The sequence below is a fragment of the Centruroides sculpturatus genome, unplaced genomic scaffold, assembly GCF_000671375.1.
Source record: "Centruroides sculpturatus isolate CEXI.00-Female unplaced genomic scaffold, Cexi_2.0 scaffold600, whole genome shotgun sequence".
Lineage (NCBI taxonomy): Eukaryota > Metazoa > Arthropoda > Arachnida > Scorpiones > Buthidae > Centruroides > Centruroides sculpturatus.
In genome coordinates, this window is record NW_019384814.1 from 213,858 (window position 1) to 238,166 (window position 24,309).

The following is a 24,309-nucleotide window of genomic DNA, read 5'->3' on the forward strand; positions in this document are numbered from 1 at the left end:
TTTTTTTTTCAGTAACATACAAGGAGCATTTGTTGATATAGGTTTTTATTAGAGGAAATGCATTTTGGGTCTTAATGACCCCTCGTCAGTCCTTATAACGGTTGATTATTGGTTACAAATTGACATTAAAGAAAATATTGGGTAATTGACTTATTTTCTAATGTCAATTTTTAACCAACATCTATCGACTCTGGCAATATGGACGCCTCCATGGGGTTACATTTAGCGATTTTATAAAATAATCATAAAGATTGGATAAGACGGTTAACATGTAATATTATTTAATCCCATACATTGTAATTAAATATAAGATTATTTGACGATGATTTAAAAAATATTAAAAAATGTCTGAAATATAGGCCTTTTTTAAAACTAAGAAGGCCTCTTTAAGCAAGCCTATTATGGGTTCGGCCAAGCTCACAATGGGGCGGCTGGGTGGTGAGAGACAGGGTCCGACATATCCGGACAGACCACTAACCGAAAAATCCCAAGGAATTTTTCGGCCCGTCGGATTCGAACCCAGCGTCCCCAGAGCGGTATGTTGCCACCTAGACCACTCGGCCATCCTGCCGTCAAAACATATAGGCTGTGTCGCTAGTAGAAGATACGCTTGAAAACGGAGTATGAAACGATGTCGTTTTTATATATAGAGAAGTTCTTTTAGGCTTCACCATAGTAACAATAGCAGCTAAATATTTTATCATCATCATTTTTACTATTCATCTCTATTAGAGAGGTTGAGGCACACGTTTTAAACCTGTAAACGTGTACGTGTGACGTTCGGCGCCGCTTTCCCGTAAGCCTAAAAGTTTGACGATGGTGTTTGGAATGTCGAGCGTGATTCCACCGACTATCCAAACATCATTGTCAAACTTTTAGGCTTACGGGAAAGCGGCGCCGAACGTCACACGTACACGTTTACAGGTTTAAAACGTGTGCCTCAACCTCTCTAATAGAGATGAATAGTAAAAATGATGATGATAAAATATTTAGCTGCTATTGTTACTATGGTGAAGCCTAAAAGAACTTCTCTATATATAAAAACGACATCGTTTCATACTCCGTTTTCAAGCGTATCTTCTACTAGCGACACAGCCTATATGTTTTGACGGCAGGATGGCCGAGTGGTCTAGGTGGCAACATACCGCTCTGGGGACGCTGGGTTCGAATCCGACGGGCCGAAAAATTCCTTGGGATTTTTCGGTTAGTGGTCTGTCCGGATATGTCGGACCCTGTCTCTCACCACCCAGCCGCCCCATTGTGAGCTTGGCCGAACCCATAATAGGCTTGCTTAAAGAGGCCTTCTTAGTTTTAAAAAAGGCCTATATTTCAGACATTTTTTAATATTTTTTAAATCATCGTCAAATAATCTTATATTTAATTACAATGTATGGGATTAAATAATATTACATGTTAACCGTCTTATCCAATCTTTATGATTATTTTATAAAATCGCTAAATGTAACCCCATGGAGGCGTCCATATTGCCAGAGTCGATAGATGTTGGTTAAAAATTGACATTAGAAAATAAGTCAATTACCCAATATTTTCTTTAATGTCAATTTGTAACCAATAATCAACCGTTATAAGGACTGACGAGGGGTCATTAAGACCCAAAATGCATTTCCTCTAATAAAAACCTATATCAACAAATGCTCCTTGTATGTTACTGAAAAAAAAAGCCAATACTTTTAATTCTTTAAAATTATGATTATCTGTTTTTTTCATTCCAAATAAATATAATGATAAAATTATAATTTATTATTGATAAACTACTTAAAAATAACTTAACCAACAAAAATTTTTACTTGTATCAGAGAAATTTTTTGTTTTGATTAGTCAAACATCAGAACAAACAGAAAATTTGCAAAATATCATTATTATTCCTATTTTTTTTAATTGACGAGATTAAGAAATTAAAAGAAACTTTAATTATTACTACTATTCACTCTCATTTTTATTACGGCCCACCAGCGGCCAAGCGGTCTTCGTACCCCGAACACTGGTAATTCGGTTGTGGGTTCGAGCCTCGCTCGGACGGGCTGGCCACATGGAGTTTTCCGGGTTTTCCCCACGTCTGTAACACCCAAATAGGAGCCAGTTACCCTTAAAAAGGCATCCCCCTGGGCAGATCGCCCAAGTGTTGCATTGCCACGACTTAATACAACAAACAAACATTTTTATTACATTTTCAATAAAATCCATAAAGCAATAATAATAATAATAACAGAAATATTTTTGAAATGCTCCAATTACTTTCGAATAGTTTTTTAAATCGTGACATCAATTCCATTCCATTATGCAGTGAAAAAAAATCATCTTGTTTAACATTAATACTTAATAATGTATTTGCTTGTGTAATGCAAATCAATGTAAACTAATGTAAAATCATCAATGTTTTGTTTTGGGAAATTAGATGCTTTTTTTATAATGTAATCACAATATCAATTAAACTTCCAATATTTGCATTATGACTCTTACAATTTTTATGATATTTGGTTGCATTTTAATCATTTTTACATACAAATTTTGAAGAATTTAGAAATTTTTAATATATAAATTCTACTTTAAAGTTGAATTTCTTAATAAAAGCAATCAAAACTAAATTATTTATATATTAAATGTATATATTAAGTTATGAATATTTGATGTAAAATAATAATTACTTCCTTAAAAACATATTAAAAGACAGGTATTCAGTATTGTCATCTCTCTTACTTCACACGGAATTAGAGTTTGTTTATAATCTATTCTTAATCAATACAAATTTATTTAATTTAAACTTAGCGATAACCTTAAGGAATTAAAAAAAAAAAAAAGAAAAAAGAAAAAACTTCGAAAATTACATACACCGATACCTTCTACAAATTCTCGATTGAAGACGTAAGGTTCACTGCGCCACCTAATATAGATTTATCATTAAATTTTTTTTTTTTTTATGGAAAGAAATAATATTAATATTGTCATATTTGGCCGAATAATTTTCAATAAAATTATACAAAATATAATTTTATAAATTTTGTTCAGAATAAGTATAATAGTTTCTATTATGTTTGATTTTTCTTAATATTCTAAAAGATGACAAGCAAACCGATTCCCGATACGAAATAAAAGGTGCTTTCGGCCTTATGTAGATAATTTTTTATCGCCGTTGTACTGTTTAACTGAATGATTGTTTTTTTATGCAATAGCTATTTTTTCAATGCTTTTAGTTCCCTGTGGATTTTAAGATGTATTTTTTTCATACTTATTAGAGCCGCCGCAAACTACAGCTTTGCGGCGGCTCTTACAAAGTTGATGGCCCGATGGTCGAGGCGGTTAAACTGTCAAAATTCAAGAAATGAAAATTAAATAAAAAATTTACTTTCTTATTAAGAAAGCTATAAATAAATCCGTGGTTTTAATTTTTTATCTAGAAACTTTTTAGATTCTCTGGTAAATTTATTTCAAGGAAACATCAGCCATTCAGGGAATAAAAAAGAGGTACCCAATGCCCCAAGACTACAATAAACAATTAACTATTTATAAAAGACCTCGTTACAGATGTAGAGAAAACCCGAAAAACCCCAAGTGGCCAGTCCGTACGAGCGAAGCGCGAACCCACAACCGAATTCCCCAGTGTTCAGGGTGCGAAGATTATTTGGCCGCTGGTGGGCTTCTTTTTTTTATATATTTTTTTATTAACGTAAAATATAAAATTAAAAAAAATATAAATATTCGATAACTGATTGATTTACATAAGTAATTTGTGGTAATTATATGAAACTGTGGGATGGCGGGATTTATGAGTAATAAAGCGGGACACGGGACTTCTATTTTTAAATCGGGACATTCACAAGAAACCGGGACAGATGGCCACTCTGGTCCAGTGACGAGTCGTCCGTTTTCGGACCAAACCATTTTTCAACCAGTAGCAGGGAAAGATTATCAGTCTCAGCCACAATCGATGCATTGATGAACGGTTTAACCAACTTTTACTGGAACCTATCAAGATGGCGGAAGCAAACAGCGCTATACTGGCATTTGCAGTATAGTGCTGTTTACATAACATTGTATTAATAGAGAGGTTGAGGCACACGTTTTAAACGTGTAAACGTGTACGTGTGACGTTCGGCGCCGCTTTCCCGTAAGCCTAAAAGTTTGACGATGGTGTTTGGAATGTCGAGCGTGATTCCACCGACTATACAAACATCATTGTCAAACTTTTAGGCTTACGGGAAAGCGGCGCCGAACGTCACACGTACACGTTTACAGGTTTAAAACGTGTGCCTCAACCTCTCTAATAGAGATGAATAGTAAAAATGATGATGATAAAATATTTAGCTGCTATTGTTACTATGGTGAAGCCTAAAAGAACTTCTCTATATATAAAAACGACATCGTTTCATACTCCGTTTTCAAGCGTATCTTCTACTAGCGACACAGCCTATATGTTTTGACGGCAGGATGGCCGAGTGGTCTAGGTGGCAACATACCGCTCTGGGGACGCTGGGTTCGAATCCGACGGGCCGAAAAATTCCTTGGGATTTTTCGGTTAGTGGTCTGTCCGGATATGTCGGACCCTGTCTCTCACCACCCAGCCGCCCCATTGTGAGCTTGGCCGAACCCATAATAGGCTTGCTTAAAGAGGCCTTCTTAGTTTTAAAAAAGGCCTATATTTCAGACATTTTTTAATATTTTTTAAATCATCGTCAAATAATCTTATATTTAATTACAATGTATGGGATTAAATAATATTACATGTTAACCGTCTTATCCAATCTTTATGATTATTTTATAAAATCGCTAAATGTAACCCCATGGAGGCGTCCATATTGCCAGAGTCGATAGATGTTGGTTAAAAATTGACATTAGAAAATAAGTCAATTACCCAATATTTTCTTTAATGTCAATTTGTAACCAATAATCAACCGTTATAAGGACTGACGAGGGGTCATTAAGACCCAAAATGCATTTCCTCTAATAAAAACCTATATCAACAAATGCTCCTTGTATGTTACTGAAAAAAAAAGCCAATACTTTTAATTCTTTAAAATTATGATTATCTGTTTTTTTCATTCCAAATAAATATAATGATAAAATCTTATTCTTCCTGAGTAGTTCTTATTCATTTTTAAGGTAGTGGAACACAGACGAGCCAGTATCTCACTCATTGTGCTGTTGAAGATATACAGTTGTTAATTTAAATATATAACATATATTTTATATACACAAACAGCATTAAAAAGTGGGAAACTTTTTTTTTCCCTGAAATTTTGACATTCCCTGTGAATAGTTTATGGCACACGGATCGGAACCACTACCCTAGATTGTTTGATACACAATGAAACCAATATATTTTTTGAAATAATTTATTCTATCTTTGTCTTTTAGAATGATTTAATACATAGTGTTCAACAGTATCACTTTATTCATTATTATACAATCTAAAACATCCCATGCATTATCGGATAAATCATATTTGAAAAAAAAAATTTGTGTTGCATAACTTTCCTGGCAAGAGTCAAAATTGTGTGTGGTTCCATCTGTTACGAGATTTTATTAAAAAATTATTATTATAAAGTGGTAAAAAGCTTAATGTTTAGAGTACAGATAAGTTTTATAAAAAATTGTAAATGTAATAAATAAATACTTCATTAAGTCTGACCCTCTCGATCTTTAACCACCAAAATTTAATAGCATTTATCTTCCTAATACACAAACCTCCCTGCAAAATTTCAGAAATTTTCGACAAAAAGCACAGGAATTATTAAGCTTCAAAGAGGGTGAATAAAATAGTGCTCCAAGCACACACTAACATCCATACATACAAAATAAATACATTACTATATTTCTTCAGATATTCTATAAAAAACTTATTTATATAGAAATTATTATTTCTAAATGATTAGATATCATCTAGAAAAACTTCCTTAAGTTTTTTTTTCATTGATAACCGATAAGTCAATTCCGCAGTATTATGATGAATTTTTTTTTTAAAACGTAGAAAAATCAATAAACAAAACAGTGTGCTTGTAAAATTTAGATAAATTTTATTGTACAACTTTTGATACAAAAATATAAATGCTAATTTTGTATTTTCCAGGATGATGATTTTATTATAAATATTAGGAATTCCTATCAACATTGCTAAAAATTGAATCTGAATGAACTTCTTACACTACCATTACTATTGACATTATTGCAGATGAGATTTCTAATTTTTTTTCTCCTCTTTTCCTTTTTACTTACAAAAGCTATTTTTAACTATAGCTATTTATATGTATATATATATATATATATATATATATATATATATATTTACATATAAGTATATATTGTATATTTGCCAAAATTCTTACAATCAAGTTTTCAAGGATGTAACGGCTAAAAAGGCACTCACACTCCTAACGACATTTCATGTATAAAATCCATTAAGAGTATTGGTATAAGTTAATTCATTTTTAACAAAATATCACTAAAAAGGATTAAATTATTCTTAAAAAAACAATACTTTTAAAATCATACATTTATAAATAGACCTACTATTTCACTCGAATAAAAAATTCCATTTTGAAACATTCAAATTTATTAGAAATGGAAATTATTATTCGATTGCTTTCTGATTAAATGTTCAAATAACAAAATTATTTAGGAATTATTATTCTTATTGAGATCATTTCACTCAAATAATTATTTAATTTTCTGTTGAATTACTAATTTGTTACGTGAACAATATAATCAATCTTTAAACATAAATAAAGCAAAGTAATTGTTCATTTAGACATCTGACAACGTTAAGTACAAGAGAGGTTTTTTTTTATAATAGTTTTGTAAAAAATTCAAAACTGAGAATTCAGTTTACTTAAACAACCTGTACACCATTCAATAATATCATCCTCAATTGCATCTGTTCGGAGGCAGTGCAGGGCTGGATTTTGTCACGTGCATAATGATTTTTTATTAACAGTGACTCAAATTAATGTTTACCAACTTCTAGAGTTTTTGGAGTATTTTCAAATGAATAGTGTTATATTTTTAACACAGACAAAAGGTCCTAGTCATGATGGAACAGATTCTTCACATATATCCATGCTATCGTTACCTCTATCTGAATCTTCTACATCTTGTATCCTCCTTTTCAATTTACCTTAAATATTTATAATAATTTCAATAATAATAATAATAATAATTGAATGAGTATTATATATTTATACTTACCAGTGACTTGAGATGTTTCACCATTTTGTAATGTTAATTTTGCTTTATATATTGGTTCATATTCCTACAAAATTATTTAAATATATAAAATGATATATATAATTTATAATTATAACAACACAATAATTTCATAAACAAATACAAAATTTATATTTATTTCTCATTAATTAATTAATGAATTATATTAATTAAATAAAAATATTTAAACTCCTTTAAAAATTAATAATATAAAGTATCATTCATTATTTTACTAGAGAATAAATCCAAATATATTTGGACTCATGACAATAATCAATAATTTTGAATTAAATATTCTTTGGAATTTAATTTTAAATCCCTGAAGCTGGATCTATAACTAAACACTTGAGTGCAATTTTTAAATTTTAAAGCTTCAGTAGTGATATTTTGTGTTATTTAGTAAGGGTTTTTGTTGTAAAGAAACCTATGCATAGCAGAAAATATTAATTACATCATTCTTGTATCTTAAGAAAAAAATTTATAGACAAATATTTCACAATTTTATAATAATAAAAATGTTTCTGTATAATTCATATCCCAGTTAATCAATTAATTCAGCATATCAAGTTTGTAGTGTTTCATTTTAACTAAAAATGTGCAACTTCTCATCTAATAATAATGTCTTTTTTAAGATTTGAATTTTATTTATTTGCTTTTGAAGCAACTTGCTCTATCTTTGATTTTTTCCTCCTTTCAATATTCAGTATTCTTTTTGTGGATATCTCCTTTGATTCATTTGCAATGGTTGCTATTTTATAATTCATCATACAAAATTGTTAATTCTTCCAACACAGCTAAAAGATAAATATTTTTGTTTTTTTTATTTTGAACCACTGTCAATTCTGTGCCTAAGATTAATAATTGACTTGCTGCATTCTCAAGTCAGGAAATGTGAAAATAGTTTGATATCTTTCAACAAAGATATCAAACTATTACAATTATAGAAAAAAGTAATGGTTTTATGGGGAAAGCCTTCAAAAAAACTAACTGAACAGAAGAGATTCAAACTTCCTTAATGCTTCCTGGAAAATATACACAATGATACAAAGATATCCAGCAGAAATAAACTTTAACAAACTAAATGAACATTTTTGATGGTTTTAAACCATAATCTTCAGGTTAAGTTACAATAGAATATAATACAATACAAAGAAGACAGAACATAATTTTTGAAATGGAAAGAACTACAGTTCCATTGATCAGAAAAGAATGCATCATTGATGATATCAACATGAATAGCAACTTTTATTAATGCAAAGATTATTTTAAAAGTGTATTTCAAATAAAGATTTCCAAGCTGTAGAGAGTCTCTGCATATCTGTAGTTTATGCTGAATTCCTAGTGGAAGCCATTTAAATTTCTAATTTCTTAAGATGTTTTAAAATGACCCAGAAGGTGACAGGATTTAGTTTGCAGACTCCACTGAGAGAGACTTGGACATCATTTTCAGAAGCAAATGTTCCTTAATACACGCATGCATCCAGTGAATGTTTGGTTGCTTCTATGTATACCACTCTTTGTTGAACCTGTTGTCTGTTATGTGGATGGTGTAGGCCCCAGGTTTCTTGTCAACAGGATCCTTGGCATTCCTTAATAAGGAGTGCATTGAAGAATTTCTTTTGAAATGCAGTTTTGAAGTTATTGGCTCTCGCAATCTGTTTGTAGATGTTGCTGTGATGATGGTTGTATTTGACAACTTTATTGTTTGCTGTTGTCCTTCTTATGTGTGGCATGAGATTTCATATTTATTGATAAAACTCACTGTGAGGCTTGGTTCGTAACCATGTTCCTTTGCTTTATATGTGATGTAATCAAGCTCCATTTCTCTGTCCAGAATATTGGATGAATATGTAAACATTTGTTTGACCAGCACTCTATTTTGTAAAGGTGAAGATGTTGGGATTCAATTCGGTTAAAGAGTGGCTTGTCAAGTTTTCTCTATACTTTGTTGGTGATGCAGTCCTGACATAATGTTAATTGGATGTCCAGGAAGTAAGCTGAATGATGACTTTGTTGATCCAGACAAGGGTGAAGGCCATAAGAATTGTGGATGATGGAGGTTAAGATTGTGGTACATCTGGTTTTTGTTGCCAAATTATGAGTAAGTCATTGATAAAAAACTCAATGTACCACAATTCTTAGCCTCCACCACCTACCAGAAATTTCTCTCAGTAACTTCTTTAAACAATCAAAGACAACTAATCAAATGACATTACATTATTTAATTAAAAAGTGAATTATGTCCACTTATTTGTAAGTAAAGTCTTTACAATATATGCAGAAATCTGTAGCAAATGCAATTTGAATAAACATGTAAATCATGATTTTTTTCATCCAATTTCATAAAAGGAAAAATATATGGACAACAGTGAGCAATAGAAAAGTAGTAAGTTTATATCCTGTCAATGGCAAAAAAACCAGAGAGACACAGAAAAACAAGACAGTCCCACTAAGTTCTGGCTTTTACAAATTTTACTGTATATTGTTTAATGCAGGGTTTCTCAACTGGGGTCCATGTAACATTACTAGGGGTCCACAGAAAAAAATAAATGATATTTTATGGTGATATTTTAGTGGTCTATAGGGTAATTCTACTTCAGAACAACTGTTTTACTGAAAATTAAATTTCTACAGTATATTATCAATTCATTTATTACTCATTTCTTGCATAAGGGTTAAAATAGAAATAATTTAAAATATTGAATATGTAAACAACATACTGTATATATCTCATTGAAAAAGGTCAAAGAGAGATTATAAAACCAGGATCTGTTAGGAGAATCTTATACCATCAGCGTCATGTCACTTGAAAGTGACATTTCTGAACGTTTTGCTTCAGTTTGTTCCAGATCTTGAAGATTAGGGAAGAGGGAGGCTATAAGTTTATAGCCTCCCTCCAGTATAAAGGTTATCAGTTTATTTTAACACTAACCTTCAGTTCTGTGCAAAACTCCATCTTGACAAGGTAAGAGGTATTAAAAGTGCTAGTTCATAAATACAGTAGTTACTTTTTCTGAAATTCAGAGCTTCAGTATTAAAATATTTTTCCAATTTGAAACAATGTAACAAAAAAAATATAAGGGTTTTTTTCTGTGCAATGTATGGGGGTCCACAAAAAAAATTAAGAGGAAAAGGGGTCAATGGGTAAAAAAAAAAAGGTTGAGAATCCCTGGTTTAATGTTTGCATAAAATTAAGAAATATAATTTTACCAATATAGTTTAATGATATTGGCAGCAATACATTTGTAAAAATTCATAATATATAATGCTAAACAGTTTTTAGATATCCAATAACATTTATTTCTGATTAATGTTTTATTGAGATATTTACAACCTTGCCTTCAGACTAATTTTCTTAAGAGAAAACTAATACAAAAGCCAATTAGATATAATACAAAAGAAACATTTCACTTATTAATCACAATAACATATAGTAAAACATATGTCAACATTTTATTTAGTGTATTTTATTTACTTCATAAATCGTTCTTTGAAGTTTTCCAGAATGCATCAAGCTCAGCTTTTGAGAACTTTTTCTCATAACATAATATGCCATCAGTAATATTTTTTATTTTTATTACAGTAGAGTGTCGATTATCCGAAAGAATTTCAGTCGGCAAATTTAAATTTTTGCCAGTGCTGTGGCGCTGCAATCTTTGGCTATGTCTTGGGCTACTCAAATATTTTACGTTTTTGATACTAACGATACAATAGTCTTTGTTAGGTTTAACATCAACAAAAATTCAACACGAAGCGACACGCAATGGAGAAAAATGTCAAGATGGAATAAATTAATATATTTTGTCGTACATAATTGGTTATCAGAAACACCAATCTTCCGAACAACCCCAGTCCCCAATTGATTCGGATAATTGAAGCGCTACTATATTAGTAAAGAATTCGAACATTTAACACTTAAATCAAGCCAAGACTTAAAATTTCAAATTTTCAAAGTCACTTATATTGGAACCTCGTTGGTGGATTAACCAGACCCATCGACATCGCTCTGCATCCGGAAAGAGGCCTAATGTTTGTAGCTGTCTTGCGACACAAATCGAAGGTGCTCGTGTTCGATATGACTGGCGAAAATCGAAGAAAAATTAACGAAGCTGACGGTTTCTACATGTCAGTCTTCGTCGATAGGAGTGGCAACAGACTATATTGGGGCGATACATTTGGGGAAAGAATCTTAATGAGGGAACTTGAGCCCGGAAGCAGTTCCCAAATCGCAGTTCGTAATACTGGTCACATCATATCTATTGCAGTCGATGACCAAAATATACATTGGTTGGACGGAGAACATCGTGCATTAAACTTTGTGACCAAAAATTTGAATCCTAAAACCGTAATTTATGGCAATCAAGACAAACTGCACGTAAATAGAAAACGTGTCTACGTCAACCCACTAATTACCAAGAAAGGAACTTGTGCCGCTTCAAGATGTACTCAGCTATCTCTTCTTTCACCTTCTGGTTACGTTTGAACTGGCTTCACATTGTCTAGTGACAAACGCTCTTGCGAAGGCGAGGGGTTCAATAATGCAAGACAACTAAAGTTTTCTTTACTGTGCCGTTTTCTTTTGCAGTTGTTGCTAACTGCTCTTCGACATCTTTCCGCTGTAGGAATGGAAAATGCATAGCAAAGGATAAGAAATGTGACGGAAGAATGGATTGTCTGGATGGTACTGATGAAGTGGATTGTCCGTTAACGTGTGGGGGTGGCGACTTTCATTGTGCCAACGGCAGATGCATTAATATAAGATGGCAATGTGACGGTACTAATGATTGCAAAGATAATTCTGATGAAGAAAATTGTGCCTCTACAAAGCAGATTCTGCCTGCTTACTGTCCTCCCACATACATTCGGTGTAAGAATGGCTCTTGCGTTCCTCCCGAGTTGCTGTGTGATCTTACTCCAAACTGTCCTCACGGAGATGATGAAAATGTGACTTATTGCACTAGTCGTCAGTGTCCTCATAATATGATGCATTGCAACAGCGGCCAGTGTATTCCGGACACTTGGAAATGTGATGGAGAAAAAGATTGTTTCGATAATATGGATGAAGACAATTGCAGCAAGGCCTTGACATGTAATGCTGATGAGTTCCGATGTGAAGATGATCTATGCATTCCTAAAAGTTTGGTCTGCGACACCTTCGATGACTGTCTTCTCGGAGAAGATGAAACTAATTGCAGTCACGGCTGTCCGAAAGGCAAGTTTAAATGCCAAGATGGTAAAACATGTATTTATATTGGAACTTTTTAACAAGAAAAGTAATGAAGTTCTAATAACAAAATTAAAGAGCATTTAATTAGTCTAAAACCATTTTCTGGATTCTTAATCAGCATTGTGTAAACAGATGTTCAAAGGATTTGTCTTTTTAAAACTATGAACTTTAAATTCATGAGAAGTAAGTGATTTTAAGTTCATCAGAAGAAAATCATTTTCAGGCTCAACACAAAGGTTCTATGCCAATTCTCCATGCATTACTTCCTATATAACATATTCAGATATGTTATATAGGAATATAACAGTATTCTGAAGACATATGTTAATGTCTTCAGAAGTACTGAAGACATTAACATATCTTCAGTACTTCTGAAATTAAAAGGGTGCAAAAGACTTTTGAATGACCCTGTATTTTATTAATCAATGTAAAAAGCAGACAATTTTCTATGACAGTTTGAAGTTGCATAAATGAGTTTTGCATAGAATATAAAAATTATACTTTTCTGAAAATGTCTGGATTTTACATTTAAGTAATAAGTCCTGCAGCAATTCTATTACTTATTGAAATTTATTCTATTTATTAATTTAACAAAAATTAAACTAAGTATGTGATCTAAAATATTAATTTCATTCAAACAAATTTCACACAGATTCATGAGAGCAAGCCAATAGATAATTGATGCATCAATTATCAAAATAATAATTTCTAAATGACTTTGTTATATTAACATTTTATATTACACATAAAAGTCACATTATACTTAAACCAAATGATAACATTAAAAACATATTAACATGAAGACATTGAATTATATTATAATTACTAAAACAGAGAATAAAATTTACCCTGAGCTGCTGAGCAAAACCTTCATTTGGATTTATGCAGAACCTTTTCTGTTGAACACGTAAAAATGCATCTCTAAAATTTAAAAAAAAACAAATATTAATATTTTTCTGTTACATCTTACTACATTATAATACTAATAGATTCTTCTTAAAAATTTGAAATAATTTAATATGATTTTCAAAATTTGACAATAATAAAAGTTAAAATATAATATTTATATATTGTTTTTATGTTATTTATCTTATTATTATAATTCTATTTATTTATTAAACACAATACAGTGTAATTTACACATGACACTAGGCTTTCTTTACATTTATTCATTCAACACTTCTTCATGTTGAATAAATAAATAAATAAGATGGACATGATTTCATATAAAGAATATTATTATTATTCTTTCATTCTTAAAAGATTTACTCATATAAAAATATTTTCTAAATTTTTATATATTTCTTGAAAACAAATTTGCTCATTTGCATTTTCTAAATTTTGCATGAAATAGATTAAAAATTATCCTTAAAAAATCTTGCCACAAAAATAAATGCACACACTCATTCATTTAGGAATCAGATAAACCAATATTTTATTTACTTTTAAAGGTAATACAGATTGTGGTAAAGTGGTTTGTTTTATTATTATTTCAATAAAGTAGAAACATGATAATTTTTATTTAATTTTTAATAACTACTATATTAAAATAAAAAAGCTTTCATAGTATTTGTAAAAACTAATCTTATAATCAGTGCCAGCCCAAGGCAAATTTCAGGATGGAGCAAGATCCTATTATGGCATCCACCTTGGTTGCCCCTAATTTATACTCTTTAATTTTCTTTACCACTGAGGTGCTCCCTAGGACTTAGCGTCTGGCCCTACCATTGGGCGAACGAAGCAGTCGCTCCGTTCGCCCAATGGTAGGGCCGGCTCTGCTTATAATCATATTTAAAAAACTCAATTTTTTTTTAACAGTATGCTAATACTTACTTTTATAGTTACGTTTTTATTCTGTTAATTAGGAATTCAAGTATCATAGCATATTATAGCTCTATATAGTAACCAAGAAAATGGCAAGAAACTATAAACTATTTTTCAATTATTTAACTAATTAAAACTATGAAAATATTTGATTTCCTGGTATCCCTGATAGACCGGCATGCCAGTCATTCCATGAAAATACAATATGTATGCCATCTTCACAACAAAAAAAAAATTTTTATAGCTGTTGTCTGCTTATAGCAAAATACCACTATATGAACTTTCTTTGTTAGTCCCCTAAATTTTGTTATACACACATATTCCACTGTATAAAGGAAATATTTAAATTTAACAAGAACTTTAAGATTCTAATTGTAAAATGGAATTTGTTTCTGTGCTGCTATGGATAAGTTGACATTCTGATTTAAAACTTTTAGATTTTAAGATCATAACTTTAGATTTAGGGAAGATGAAATCAAAACATATCAAAAAATATTTTGATATTAAAATTAACACTTCTTAATTATTCTTAAAATTATTGGCTTTTTTATTTCAATTTTGTTTTTAAAAAGTAATATCTATAAATTTTACTTTTTAAGAACATTTGTATCTTACAGCACTGGTTTTTAACCAATGTCAATTCAGGGTTTCACAAAATAGTGCTGAGCAGCATCATAATACTTCTTACATGTATTATTAAAAGTACAAAAAGTACATTAACTCTACATTGATAAAGAAGTAGAGATATCACAAGAAAAAATTATGAAGTTGGAGGTGTTACTATTAGGAAAGGTTGAAAAACACTATCCTAGAGAAATGAATAGTGTGTATGGTTAAAGAAATATCTATTAAAAATATACATAAACATTAGATCTGTCTAAAAATGTTAATAAAATTTGAAACTTACTTATAGGATAATCCATATGTTTCCATAATATATGCTATAACCAGAGTAGCACTATTAAAAGAAAATTTAAGTTTATTTAAAATATTAAAAGAAATTTATATCTATATTTCAATAAAAATATATAAATTTATATTTATTTTTAAAAAATTACTTATTCACCTCCTTGAAATTCCAGCATTTCCATGTATTAATACTTTCCCTATAAAAAAAATAATACAGATAATTTAATGAAAGTACTCTAAAATAGTCTATGTTATTAAAAAAACTAGTTGCAGTTCATAAGTTACTCATTATCATCATTATTATTATTATTATATATTATAAAATAATCTATATAAACACATATTTAAAAACAGTACTATTACTTATGCAGAAAAATAATTAAGTAGCTCTTGAGATCACCAGATTTGAATCATCTGGACTATCTAAGGAGTTACAAAAAAAAACAATTGCTTATTCTTCTCAAGTTGCCTATGGAAAATTTCCCAGATATGTTAAAAATTTTTTGGCATATAATACAGTAGAATTCTCAAGCATATAAAGCAATGAAATAACACAATGAATTCACTAACACATTGATGACAATTGAAGCATTTTTAAAAAGTAATAGTTTTGATATATACTAAACAATTTATAGAATTTTAACTTGAAACAAAATCAAGTGGAAACAAAGTGTCAGTAGTTGGATGGCCAAGGTGGTAAAAACACCAGTCTACTACTCTGGAGGACGAGACTCAAACCCAAGTAGGCAGGAATTTTTCATGGGTGGTCTACTCTGGATATACAATAGAATCTCATTTTCAAGGATTGCTCAGTGTGCCAAAAATTATCCATTGTTCCAAGAATCCATTATATCTCAAACAACAGATTTCCTACACACCCAGGAAAATATCCATTACTCGAAAAAATTGAAATTTTTTTGAGTATATATATTTTCCAACATATAAATACCTGTACTTGAAATTATTCAGTCTCTTGAGATAATCTATCCTTTATTCACATATATTATGCCGTACATATGTACAACAAAACTGATGGAAACTGTATACTCTGCAAGCACAAAAAGAAGCAGATTACATATCCTCATTAGCACTTCGCAACTGACTTCACGATTTGTTAAAAAATTTTACTATCTTGGTTAGTTTTGATGCTGCTTTTTCTCCTGTTGAATACAACCGCTTGATATTAGCAATGTCATGTATAACCTGTTCATTTATGTTGAAACTTGTCAGGAAGGTCTTCACAACTTGGAAGAACTCAATGGCCTCACTAAATTTTGCCATTACACTTGGATCAGCATAAGAATGCTACTAGGTGGCTCCTCCTCAATCGTATCAGCATGCTGACTCTCTTCATAAAAATTCTTCAATTGATCCCAGGTGTAACAAGTACAACAAAAAACTACAAATTCCCAGAAACACCAAAATATTATCTGAACATTGAAAATATGCAAAGTTTACAATAGATGGAGCTAGAAAATATCCATTATTCTGAGTTATGGATCTACTAAAAGAAGGCAAAATTACATTGATTTGGTGAGAACTAAAAAGATCTGTTATTCCAAGAAATCTGTTGCTCCACAATCCATTAAAATGAAATTCTACTGTATTAGGCCAGGTCCCTCACCATCCCATTGTGGCCTGAACAAACTCAAAATGGGACCTAGAAAAAAGCCTCATTAAGGTCCACAGGACAAAAAGAGTAAAAAAAGTCATTAAACCTCATATTTAAAATATTCTGTAAAAATGTTTTGAACATTACATTCAATTGATATTTTAAAATGCTTCAAATCTGTATCTGAAAAACTAATATTTCTTAAATTAATAAATTAGGGTAAGTTGAACAAATACAACAAAACCTTATTTTTAAGTTATAATCAAAAATTGCCAATTATAATTAGCGTATTTGAACAAATTTAATGATTCAAAAATTTGAGTTTGATGTTTTTGCTGTCTGTTGGAAACTTTAAAAATTAATAAATTTCAATTAATATTTTGAACAGGATTGATTTAATAAATCTGTAACTTTTATCTATCTTTATGTAAATGTCACTTGGCATGCAGAAAGTATAATTGGTAATATACACTTGCCTATTAGACAAGACTTGCAAACTTTAATCCTATTCTAAAATAAATTTTTCTCATTACTGTATATTAATTCAATCTTAAAAATTTAAGATAATTTATTACATGTGGTGTTTCATAAATATAGGTCCAAACACAATTTAGTATGCAAGAAAAAAAAATAAGTAGCATCAAAATGTAATAATATTTATGTTATACATTAACAATATCCTAAACTAATATTTTAAATTAAAATAATAGTTATAAGTATTTATAAGTCATTGATTAGAAAAAAGTTTTTAGTATCTCATAAATAGGTCATCTTTCTATCAAGTATCAATAATTAAATGAGAAATTTGTTTTAAAAACTTTTTAAATGTAACAGTTTTAAGTGTTTTAGCAAAACAATGTATAGCATAATTTGGCTTATTTTCATAACTATCAAGAGTAAATAACATGCTAAAAAAGCATGAGACACAATTCATCACTGACCAAGTTTGAAAAGGGGACAAAAATCAGCATGGACGAAATCAGGCCTCTCAAATTGACAAATTGCTGCAAAATTGAAGAGATCTCACAATATAATCAACAATTTTTTGAAATTAGGTGAGAAATATAGATCTAGACATTCACCTGGACAACCATCTAAACTGTCAGTTTGCAAAAACACTCCATTCTCAAGGAAATTACTAACAATGACATTTCTTTGAGTGAACCAGCTAAATATTAATGTCTCAAAACCTACAATTTCAAGAGTTGCAAACAGTAGTTCTTTTCTTATGTATAAGAAGAGAAAAATTAGCACCAACATTAAAGCCTAGCCATAAGGATAAGAGATGGAAATGAGCTAAAAAAGTGATGACCTAGACTAAAAACTGGAAGAGAATTGTATAAAGTGATGAAAAAAATTTAACGTCAATGGCCCTGACAACTGGCACTTCTATTGACATGACTTAAGACATGAAGAGCAACTATTCTCTAAAGGTCAACAAGAAGGAAGATCAGTAATGGTGTGGGCAAGGATTTGGATGGAATGGCAAGACAAATACAAATATTACAATTGTAAATGGGCAAATGAATGTTTTGCAGTATCAAGAAATGTTACAGACTTTTACTACCTGGTGAAAAAATCTGTGGACCATTCTGGATTTACAAATGGGACAATGCCCCAGTGCACAATGCTAATTCAACTTTTGAATGATTTCTAAGTAATGGGGTTCAAGTTATGGACTGACAAGCATGCAATCCTGACTCGCATGTTGGCCAGTCCATGCAAATGGAAAGCATTATACAACTGTAGCAAATTAAAATTTGCTGTACAATCCCCCTTTCTGTCCCCTCTCATACAGGAGACTTTTTTTTTTTACTCTTTCTTTCTGCCCTGTGGGCACTGAGAGGGCCTCTTTTTGCAAGCCCATTATGGGTTTGGCCAGGCCTACAATGGGGCTGCCAGGTGGTGAGGGATGGGCCCAACATATACGAACGAACCACCCCCTGAAAAAATTCCTGGGGATTTTTTGACCTGTTTGGATTCGAACCCAGGTCCCCCAGAGCAGTAGCTGCTTGGCCATCCGGCCGCCATATAGGAGACTAAAGAATAGGAAGAATGTAATTTGGAGACAGGAATTTAGTTGATAAATTAAACTAAACTTCATTATATAATAAATGGGAAAAAATATATGTAATATATTTATTTCCTTTATTAAATTCTAGGGGTTTATTATTAAAACATATGTATTCTCAGGAGTTTATTTGAGATCCTGGTTCTTTTGAGACCAGGGTCTATTGAAGGGTTTATTACCTTCCAATAGGAGACAAGTGAGCAAAATTTGAAAGAAATACCTCAATTATCTGTACACTTTTGACACTATCAAAACTGTTTAGTGACTATATTTATAGACTATAGCTATAACATTTGAAATAATTACTGTTTTAATTAGTTAACCCAATTCAAAATCTTCTGAATCAGTTGTTATAATGTCACTGTCAAAATCAGGATCTTGACTACCATCTTTTGGTTCAAACTCACCATTTCCAATTCAAGTTTTCCTAACTAACCTTTAGCTGGAAAGCTCTTCACTTACAAACTCAATCATGACTTTCTCATACTCAATATTCACCAATATTTATAATTTTATTTACAAAAATGTTCCCATAAACCTTGAAACAGAAAATGATGTTTGACTCCAGACAATTTGAAGAGAGAGTTAAATTTATCTGTTACTCTAAACTATATTATTTTATACTTTGCAGTACTTCAATATGTTTTCCATGCTTTTCAACCCAGGGTTTATTTTTAACAGCACCTTTATTCCTAGAGGTTATTTGAAGACCAGGATTTAGTCGAGGAAGTAGTCCATAAAATTTATGTTCTACAGAACAGACACAAAATTAACTCGTACCTTACAACAATTATGAACGGAAGGACTATGTTATTGCAACAGAAGCTAAAGAATCATGTCCAAGACAAACTTTTCTGGAAAGAAAGATGATCTTGATCTTCAAATGTTATGGGAAATTTATGAAGAGTTAAGCTGACCAAAAGAGCTGGTTAAAATGAACAGCTAGACTTACTGAAAGTGCCTCAAACTGACTCAGATTTAATTTTTAAAAAGATCAAAAACCAATATGAATTAGACAAAGTATCTGAATAAATGGGCTTTTACTTAATCAAACATCCTCCAAAATCCTACAGGTCCAAATTTAGACATTTCCATGTTTTATTGATACTGACATAAAGTGACTGGCAGAGAAATTCTGAATGGTTACTAAATTTTCTAAAAAACGTTTTTGACATTTTTCATTTGAAAAGATTTCTTTAGCGAATATATACTATTTTCTCTCTTCCCCTTACAAAAACTTAATATTGCAGGTGCACATACATTGTAAATTTTCACAAAGTTTTATTTTTCACATTTCAGAAATAAAATTTAAGCTTTTAACTAAAGCTAACAATATTTATAATGAACAAAAGTAGAGTTGAGTTATAAATGAAAAATGCTGATAATTTCTAGTTCTTATACTATCTTATCTTAAACTTCACTGAATATTGGAAATTAACAATGCAATGCAAGCCCATAGGAGAACAATTTTCCCATAATCCTACAAGTTCTCTCAATTAAACTGATGTAGTTGTCAAAAACGTCTTTAAAATTAATATTAATCATTCTGCATATTGCAACAATTCTGTTTTTCCCAAAAATAAAACATCAAAAATTATAGATAGTAATTATATTTAAAAATTGCCATTACTTACCTCTACAATATAAACAATCATCAATAAAAAATTTTACCTGAAATAAAAGAATTTGCTAAAATTTATGTTCAAGAATATTAATTTATTACCTGAAATTCAGCCAAAAATGGTTACATAAAATAGACAAATTTTTTACATTTCAAATAGCATTAATATATAATAACCATACCTTTGGTATATGTTGAATAATATTAGTTGTCACTGTATCAGCAATATCCAATACAAGATACCTAATTAAATGTATAAAAAATTTAGTTCTCTGATTAATTTTTATTGAAGATAAAAATAAATTATATTTAATACATTTCTTAATAAAATAAATATAAATTTTAAAATCATCTATTAATTTTTTTCAAGATAAATACAAAACTAATATACAGTATTCTAAAGAAATTTCTAATTTTATTATATATTAATTAATATTTTTTAAGTTTAAAATCTCAAATTTAATTGCTATAATTCAAAAAAGAATTTTTATAACAAACATAGTGATCCCATTTTTTCTTCTGATGATTCTTCACTGAACTGTATTAACCTGACAATTTTTTTTTTTTTTTTAAATTTATTTCTGAATTTGAAATGTTCTCTAACATTCACTTATATGACAACTCTTTTTATGATAAATTTGAAATTATAAAAGACATCATTCCATTACTAACAATATGCTTTATGTCATCTTAAATTAAAGAAAATAATAGATATTTATTTACCCAAACCAGCTTTTCCAAAGTTTACATCTTTATTATCTAAGTGCTTTCAGGTTCCTAAACCCATCCTCGAGTTGTGTGTGTTTAAATAATAAATATTGATACTATTTGAGTATATATGATATCATACCATATTTACTCAAATGTAAGATGTACTTTTTTCAGGTTTTAGTATCTCTGAAAATTGTGACCTCTACTTGTAAGATGCAGCCTATATGGTCATCACAGTTTTCAATGATATTGTTTATGTGGTTAAGCCATTGAATGACCCTTTAGTGAATAAATGAAGATAGCATGATTCTCAAACCTTTTCAAGAAAATTAGTTAAAAAATTCCTATCAATTTATGAGGATGCTTTGAGAAATCTTTCGGCAAAGACCCCTGGCTTGGCAGTAGTGTGCCTGTTTGGATTTTGTGGGATTGCTGGTTCACATCTTTATGAGTAGTGTTTTTTTCAAATCAATGCAATTTTAACATTAAAAAATTGTAAATTAAATGAGTTAATACATTTTTCTATTGAAAATGTTCATTTTCTAATCCTCAAAAATTTGTTATTTTATAGTTTACAATTTTATTATTCATGCTATATAATTTTTATTTTTACTGTTTGCTTGTTTTATTAGCTATTAAAAGGAATATACTTAAGATATAAGCAATAAAAAAATTAGATAAGAGGCATTGAAAGAAAATTGTCACCTATAATAATTTAATATGATATTGAGAGTTAATTACAACTAATAAATTTTTAGCTTTATTTCATTGTTTAAAATGTCAAATTATTCAAAATATTCTAACATTGACAAATGTAAAAACTTTACATTTATTTTTAATAGATAGCAATTCCAGAATAAAATTTCAGAGAGAAAATGTACTTTTTAATAAAAAAAAATAAATGAAATGTAAAAAACCTATTCAATTCACAAATATTTTATATAAAAATAATTGCATTGATTGTAAAATTTTACTCAGAGATGTAAACAGGGATGCCCATACATTGGGGCACTTGCCCCACCTTTTCATCTCAGTTGTCCTTTTCGAAGAGGACCTTAAATTCCATTTCCAACAACAGAAAATCCATGACGTACAGCATACTCTACAAATATAAAAGAAACTAATGAATGATATTTGTCTATTGTCCCAACCAGAACCTCTTTATGGGAACACTAATTTGACATTAAATCATAGAATTTGAAACTTCTTGCATAATGTATGATGCCCTTTTTACAATCTGCAGGCACCACTGAACACAAACCAATGAGCTAACAATTAATAGTCAGGTACAATGCAGCCAAGCCACAGTGTCTTTCCTGGAAGGTTCTGCAAAGCATACTCTATACTCATAAGTTGCTCAGAATTTTTTAGCTTTGATTTTTTTAAAAACATTTGAGAAGTGCACTTTTCCCTTTTGCTCAATAAAGATTTATACCAAGGCTTATCCACACAAGCAATATCATTGAAAACTGTGATAACCATGTCATGATGTCCACTTGTTAGATTCAATGTATATGTTATAATTAGCAACCTCTAAGGCTAGCATCTTATTTCTCTGTTACTAATTCCATTTCATCATTTTGATCATTTTATTAGATTAATATTCATAATAGTAAATATTTAAGAAGTCACCTCATTCGTCTATTACAGTAACATCATAAGCATTTGAATGAAAATCCCAGAAAAAGTTGTGTAGCACTCAAGAAATGATGCATTTCTGATGCTTCAAATGACACCAAGGACAACTACACACAGAAAGATGCAAACATTGAACCCCAGCAATGATTCAGAAGAGCTTAGCACAGAAAGTGAAGAGGTTTCTGACTGATATCATGGAAGACCATAATATATTACTTACTTTACAATAAATAATGAACAAATTTATGTCAACAAAACTGATTCTGTTGACATAAATTAGTCTCAAGTTGTCTATTTTTCAAAAGAAAAAAAATCCATTGGTATGTAGAAATTAAGATTGTGTCTTAGATTTTATGGCATCTTCTTATATTTGACTAAATATAATATGTCATCATCATATTATTTACATTACTAATACCACCAGATCATTCCTTATGGCCTATGATTGTTACTGATCTTTAGAGAAACCTACAGTTCTACTGTTATAAATAGTCAATTTTAAAATATAAATATTGCACTATGTTATATATTTTTTTATATATATATAATATANCATACAATTGGTTTTCCAGCTCCCAAACTTTAAAGTTTGCAGAAAATCTTGCAAAAAGCTTTCAGATTTGTCCAGATTTAAAATTATTATTATTATTATATTTATATTTTAAAATAATTTTGCTTTATGCTTATTGCAAAATAAATATTAAAATTTGAATATAACAATTTCATAGCCTTCTTATTCCCATTCCTAAAATAACTAAGACTTGCAAAAGTCAAAGTTCTGACATTCCAATAACATTAATTCCTGGCATTCAACAATTCTAAAGCTAACAATCACTGATATAGATCATTAAATTTTGTTTTTGAAACAATAAGAATGCAGTTTAAAAAGAAAGTTTAATATCTTTTTTTTTTACATTAAAATCTGTAAATTGTAAATAATATATGTAATAAAACCATAAATAAGCTGAAGATTATGATAAACTTTACAACAGTATAAATCAATACTGACACACACATATATATTTATGAGAATCTTGATATTTCTAATATGTTAAACAAGAATTCCAAATGAAATATCTAATTGGGTTTATTTTATAGTTTTATTTGATATATTTCTTTTTTATTTTTAATTATCTTCATATTTTCCCCCATTTTTAATTCTGTCCAATACAATTACTAATCTTTCAGCTATTAGTCTTAAAACTGATATAAATAATACATAAAATAGATGTTTTTAAAGAAGTATATAAAATATGCATATTAATCTCTTATAAAAGACATTTACAGTGGAACCTCGGTATATGACCTTAATCCGTTCCTGGTGTTTGGACTTATACCGAATAGGACGTATACCAAACCAACCTTTTCCATAAGAAGTAATGTAAAAATGATTAATCCGTTCTCATGTAAAAAAAAAATGGCTGGCTTTAAACAACTCGCTTTCCTCGCTAGTTTCTGCTTGATTTTTCATGAGATCA

At 29.9% G+C, this 24,309-nt stretch overlaps 2 protein-coding genes across 2 annotated transcripts in view; both read right to left on the minus strand.

The window, feature by feature from the left end:
- Positions 1 to 2,795, minus strand: part of LOC111629817 (aftiphilin-like) — a 40,005-nt gene extending 37,210 nt beyond the window's left edge. Inside the window, exon 1 of the mRNA XM_023373725.1 lies at positions 2,667 to 2,795. The gene's annotated coding sequence lies outside the window, so the exon portion shown is untranslated. The remainder of the gene's footprint in view (positions 1 to 2,666) is intronic.
- Positions 2,796 to 6,593: 3,798 nt separating this feature from the next.
- The window catches only part of LOC111629828 (serine/threonine/tyrosine-interacting protein A-like), a 39,354-nt gene continuing 21,638 nt past the window's right edge, over positions 6,594 to 24,309 (minus strand). Inside the window, exons 5-11 of the mRNA XM_023373738.1 lie at positions 20,665 to 20,725; positions 20,496 to 20,532; positions 15,336 to 15,375; positions 15,177 to 15,227; positions 13,294 to 13,366; positions 7,201 to 7,264; positions 6,594 to 7,129 (exon numbers count right to left, since the gene is read on the minus strand). Coding sequence (XP_023229506.1) covers positions 7,041 to 7,129; positions 7,201 to 7,264; positions 13,294 to 13,366; positions 15,177 to 15,227; positions 15,336 to 15,375; positions 20,496 to 20,532; positions 20,665 to 20,725 — 415 coding nt within the window. The 3' untranslated portion in view covers positions 6,594 to 7,040. The remainder of the gene's footprint in view (positions 7,130 to 7,200; positions 7,265 to 13,293; positions 13,367 to 15,176; positions 15,228 to 15,335; positions 15,376 to 20,495; positions 20,533 to 20,664; positions 20,726 to 24,309) is intronic.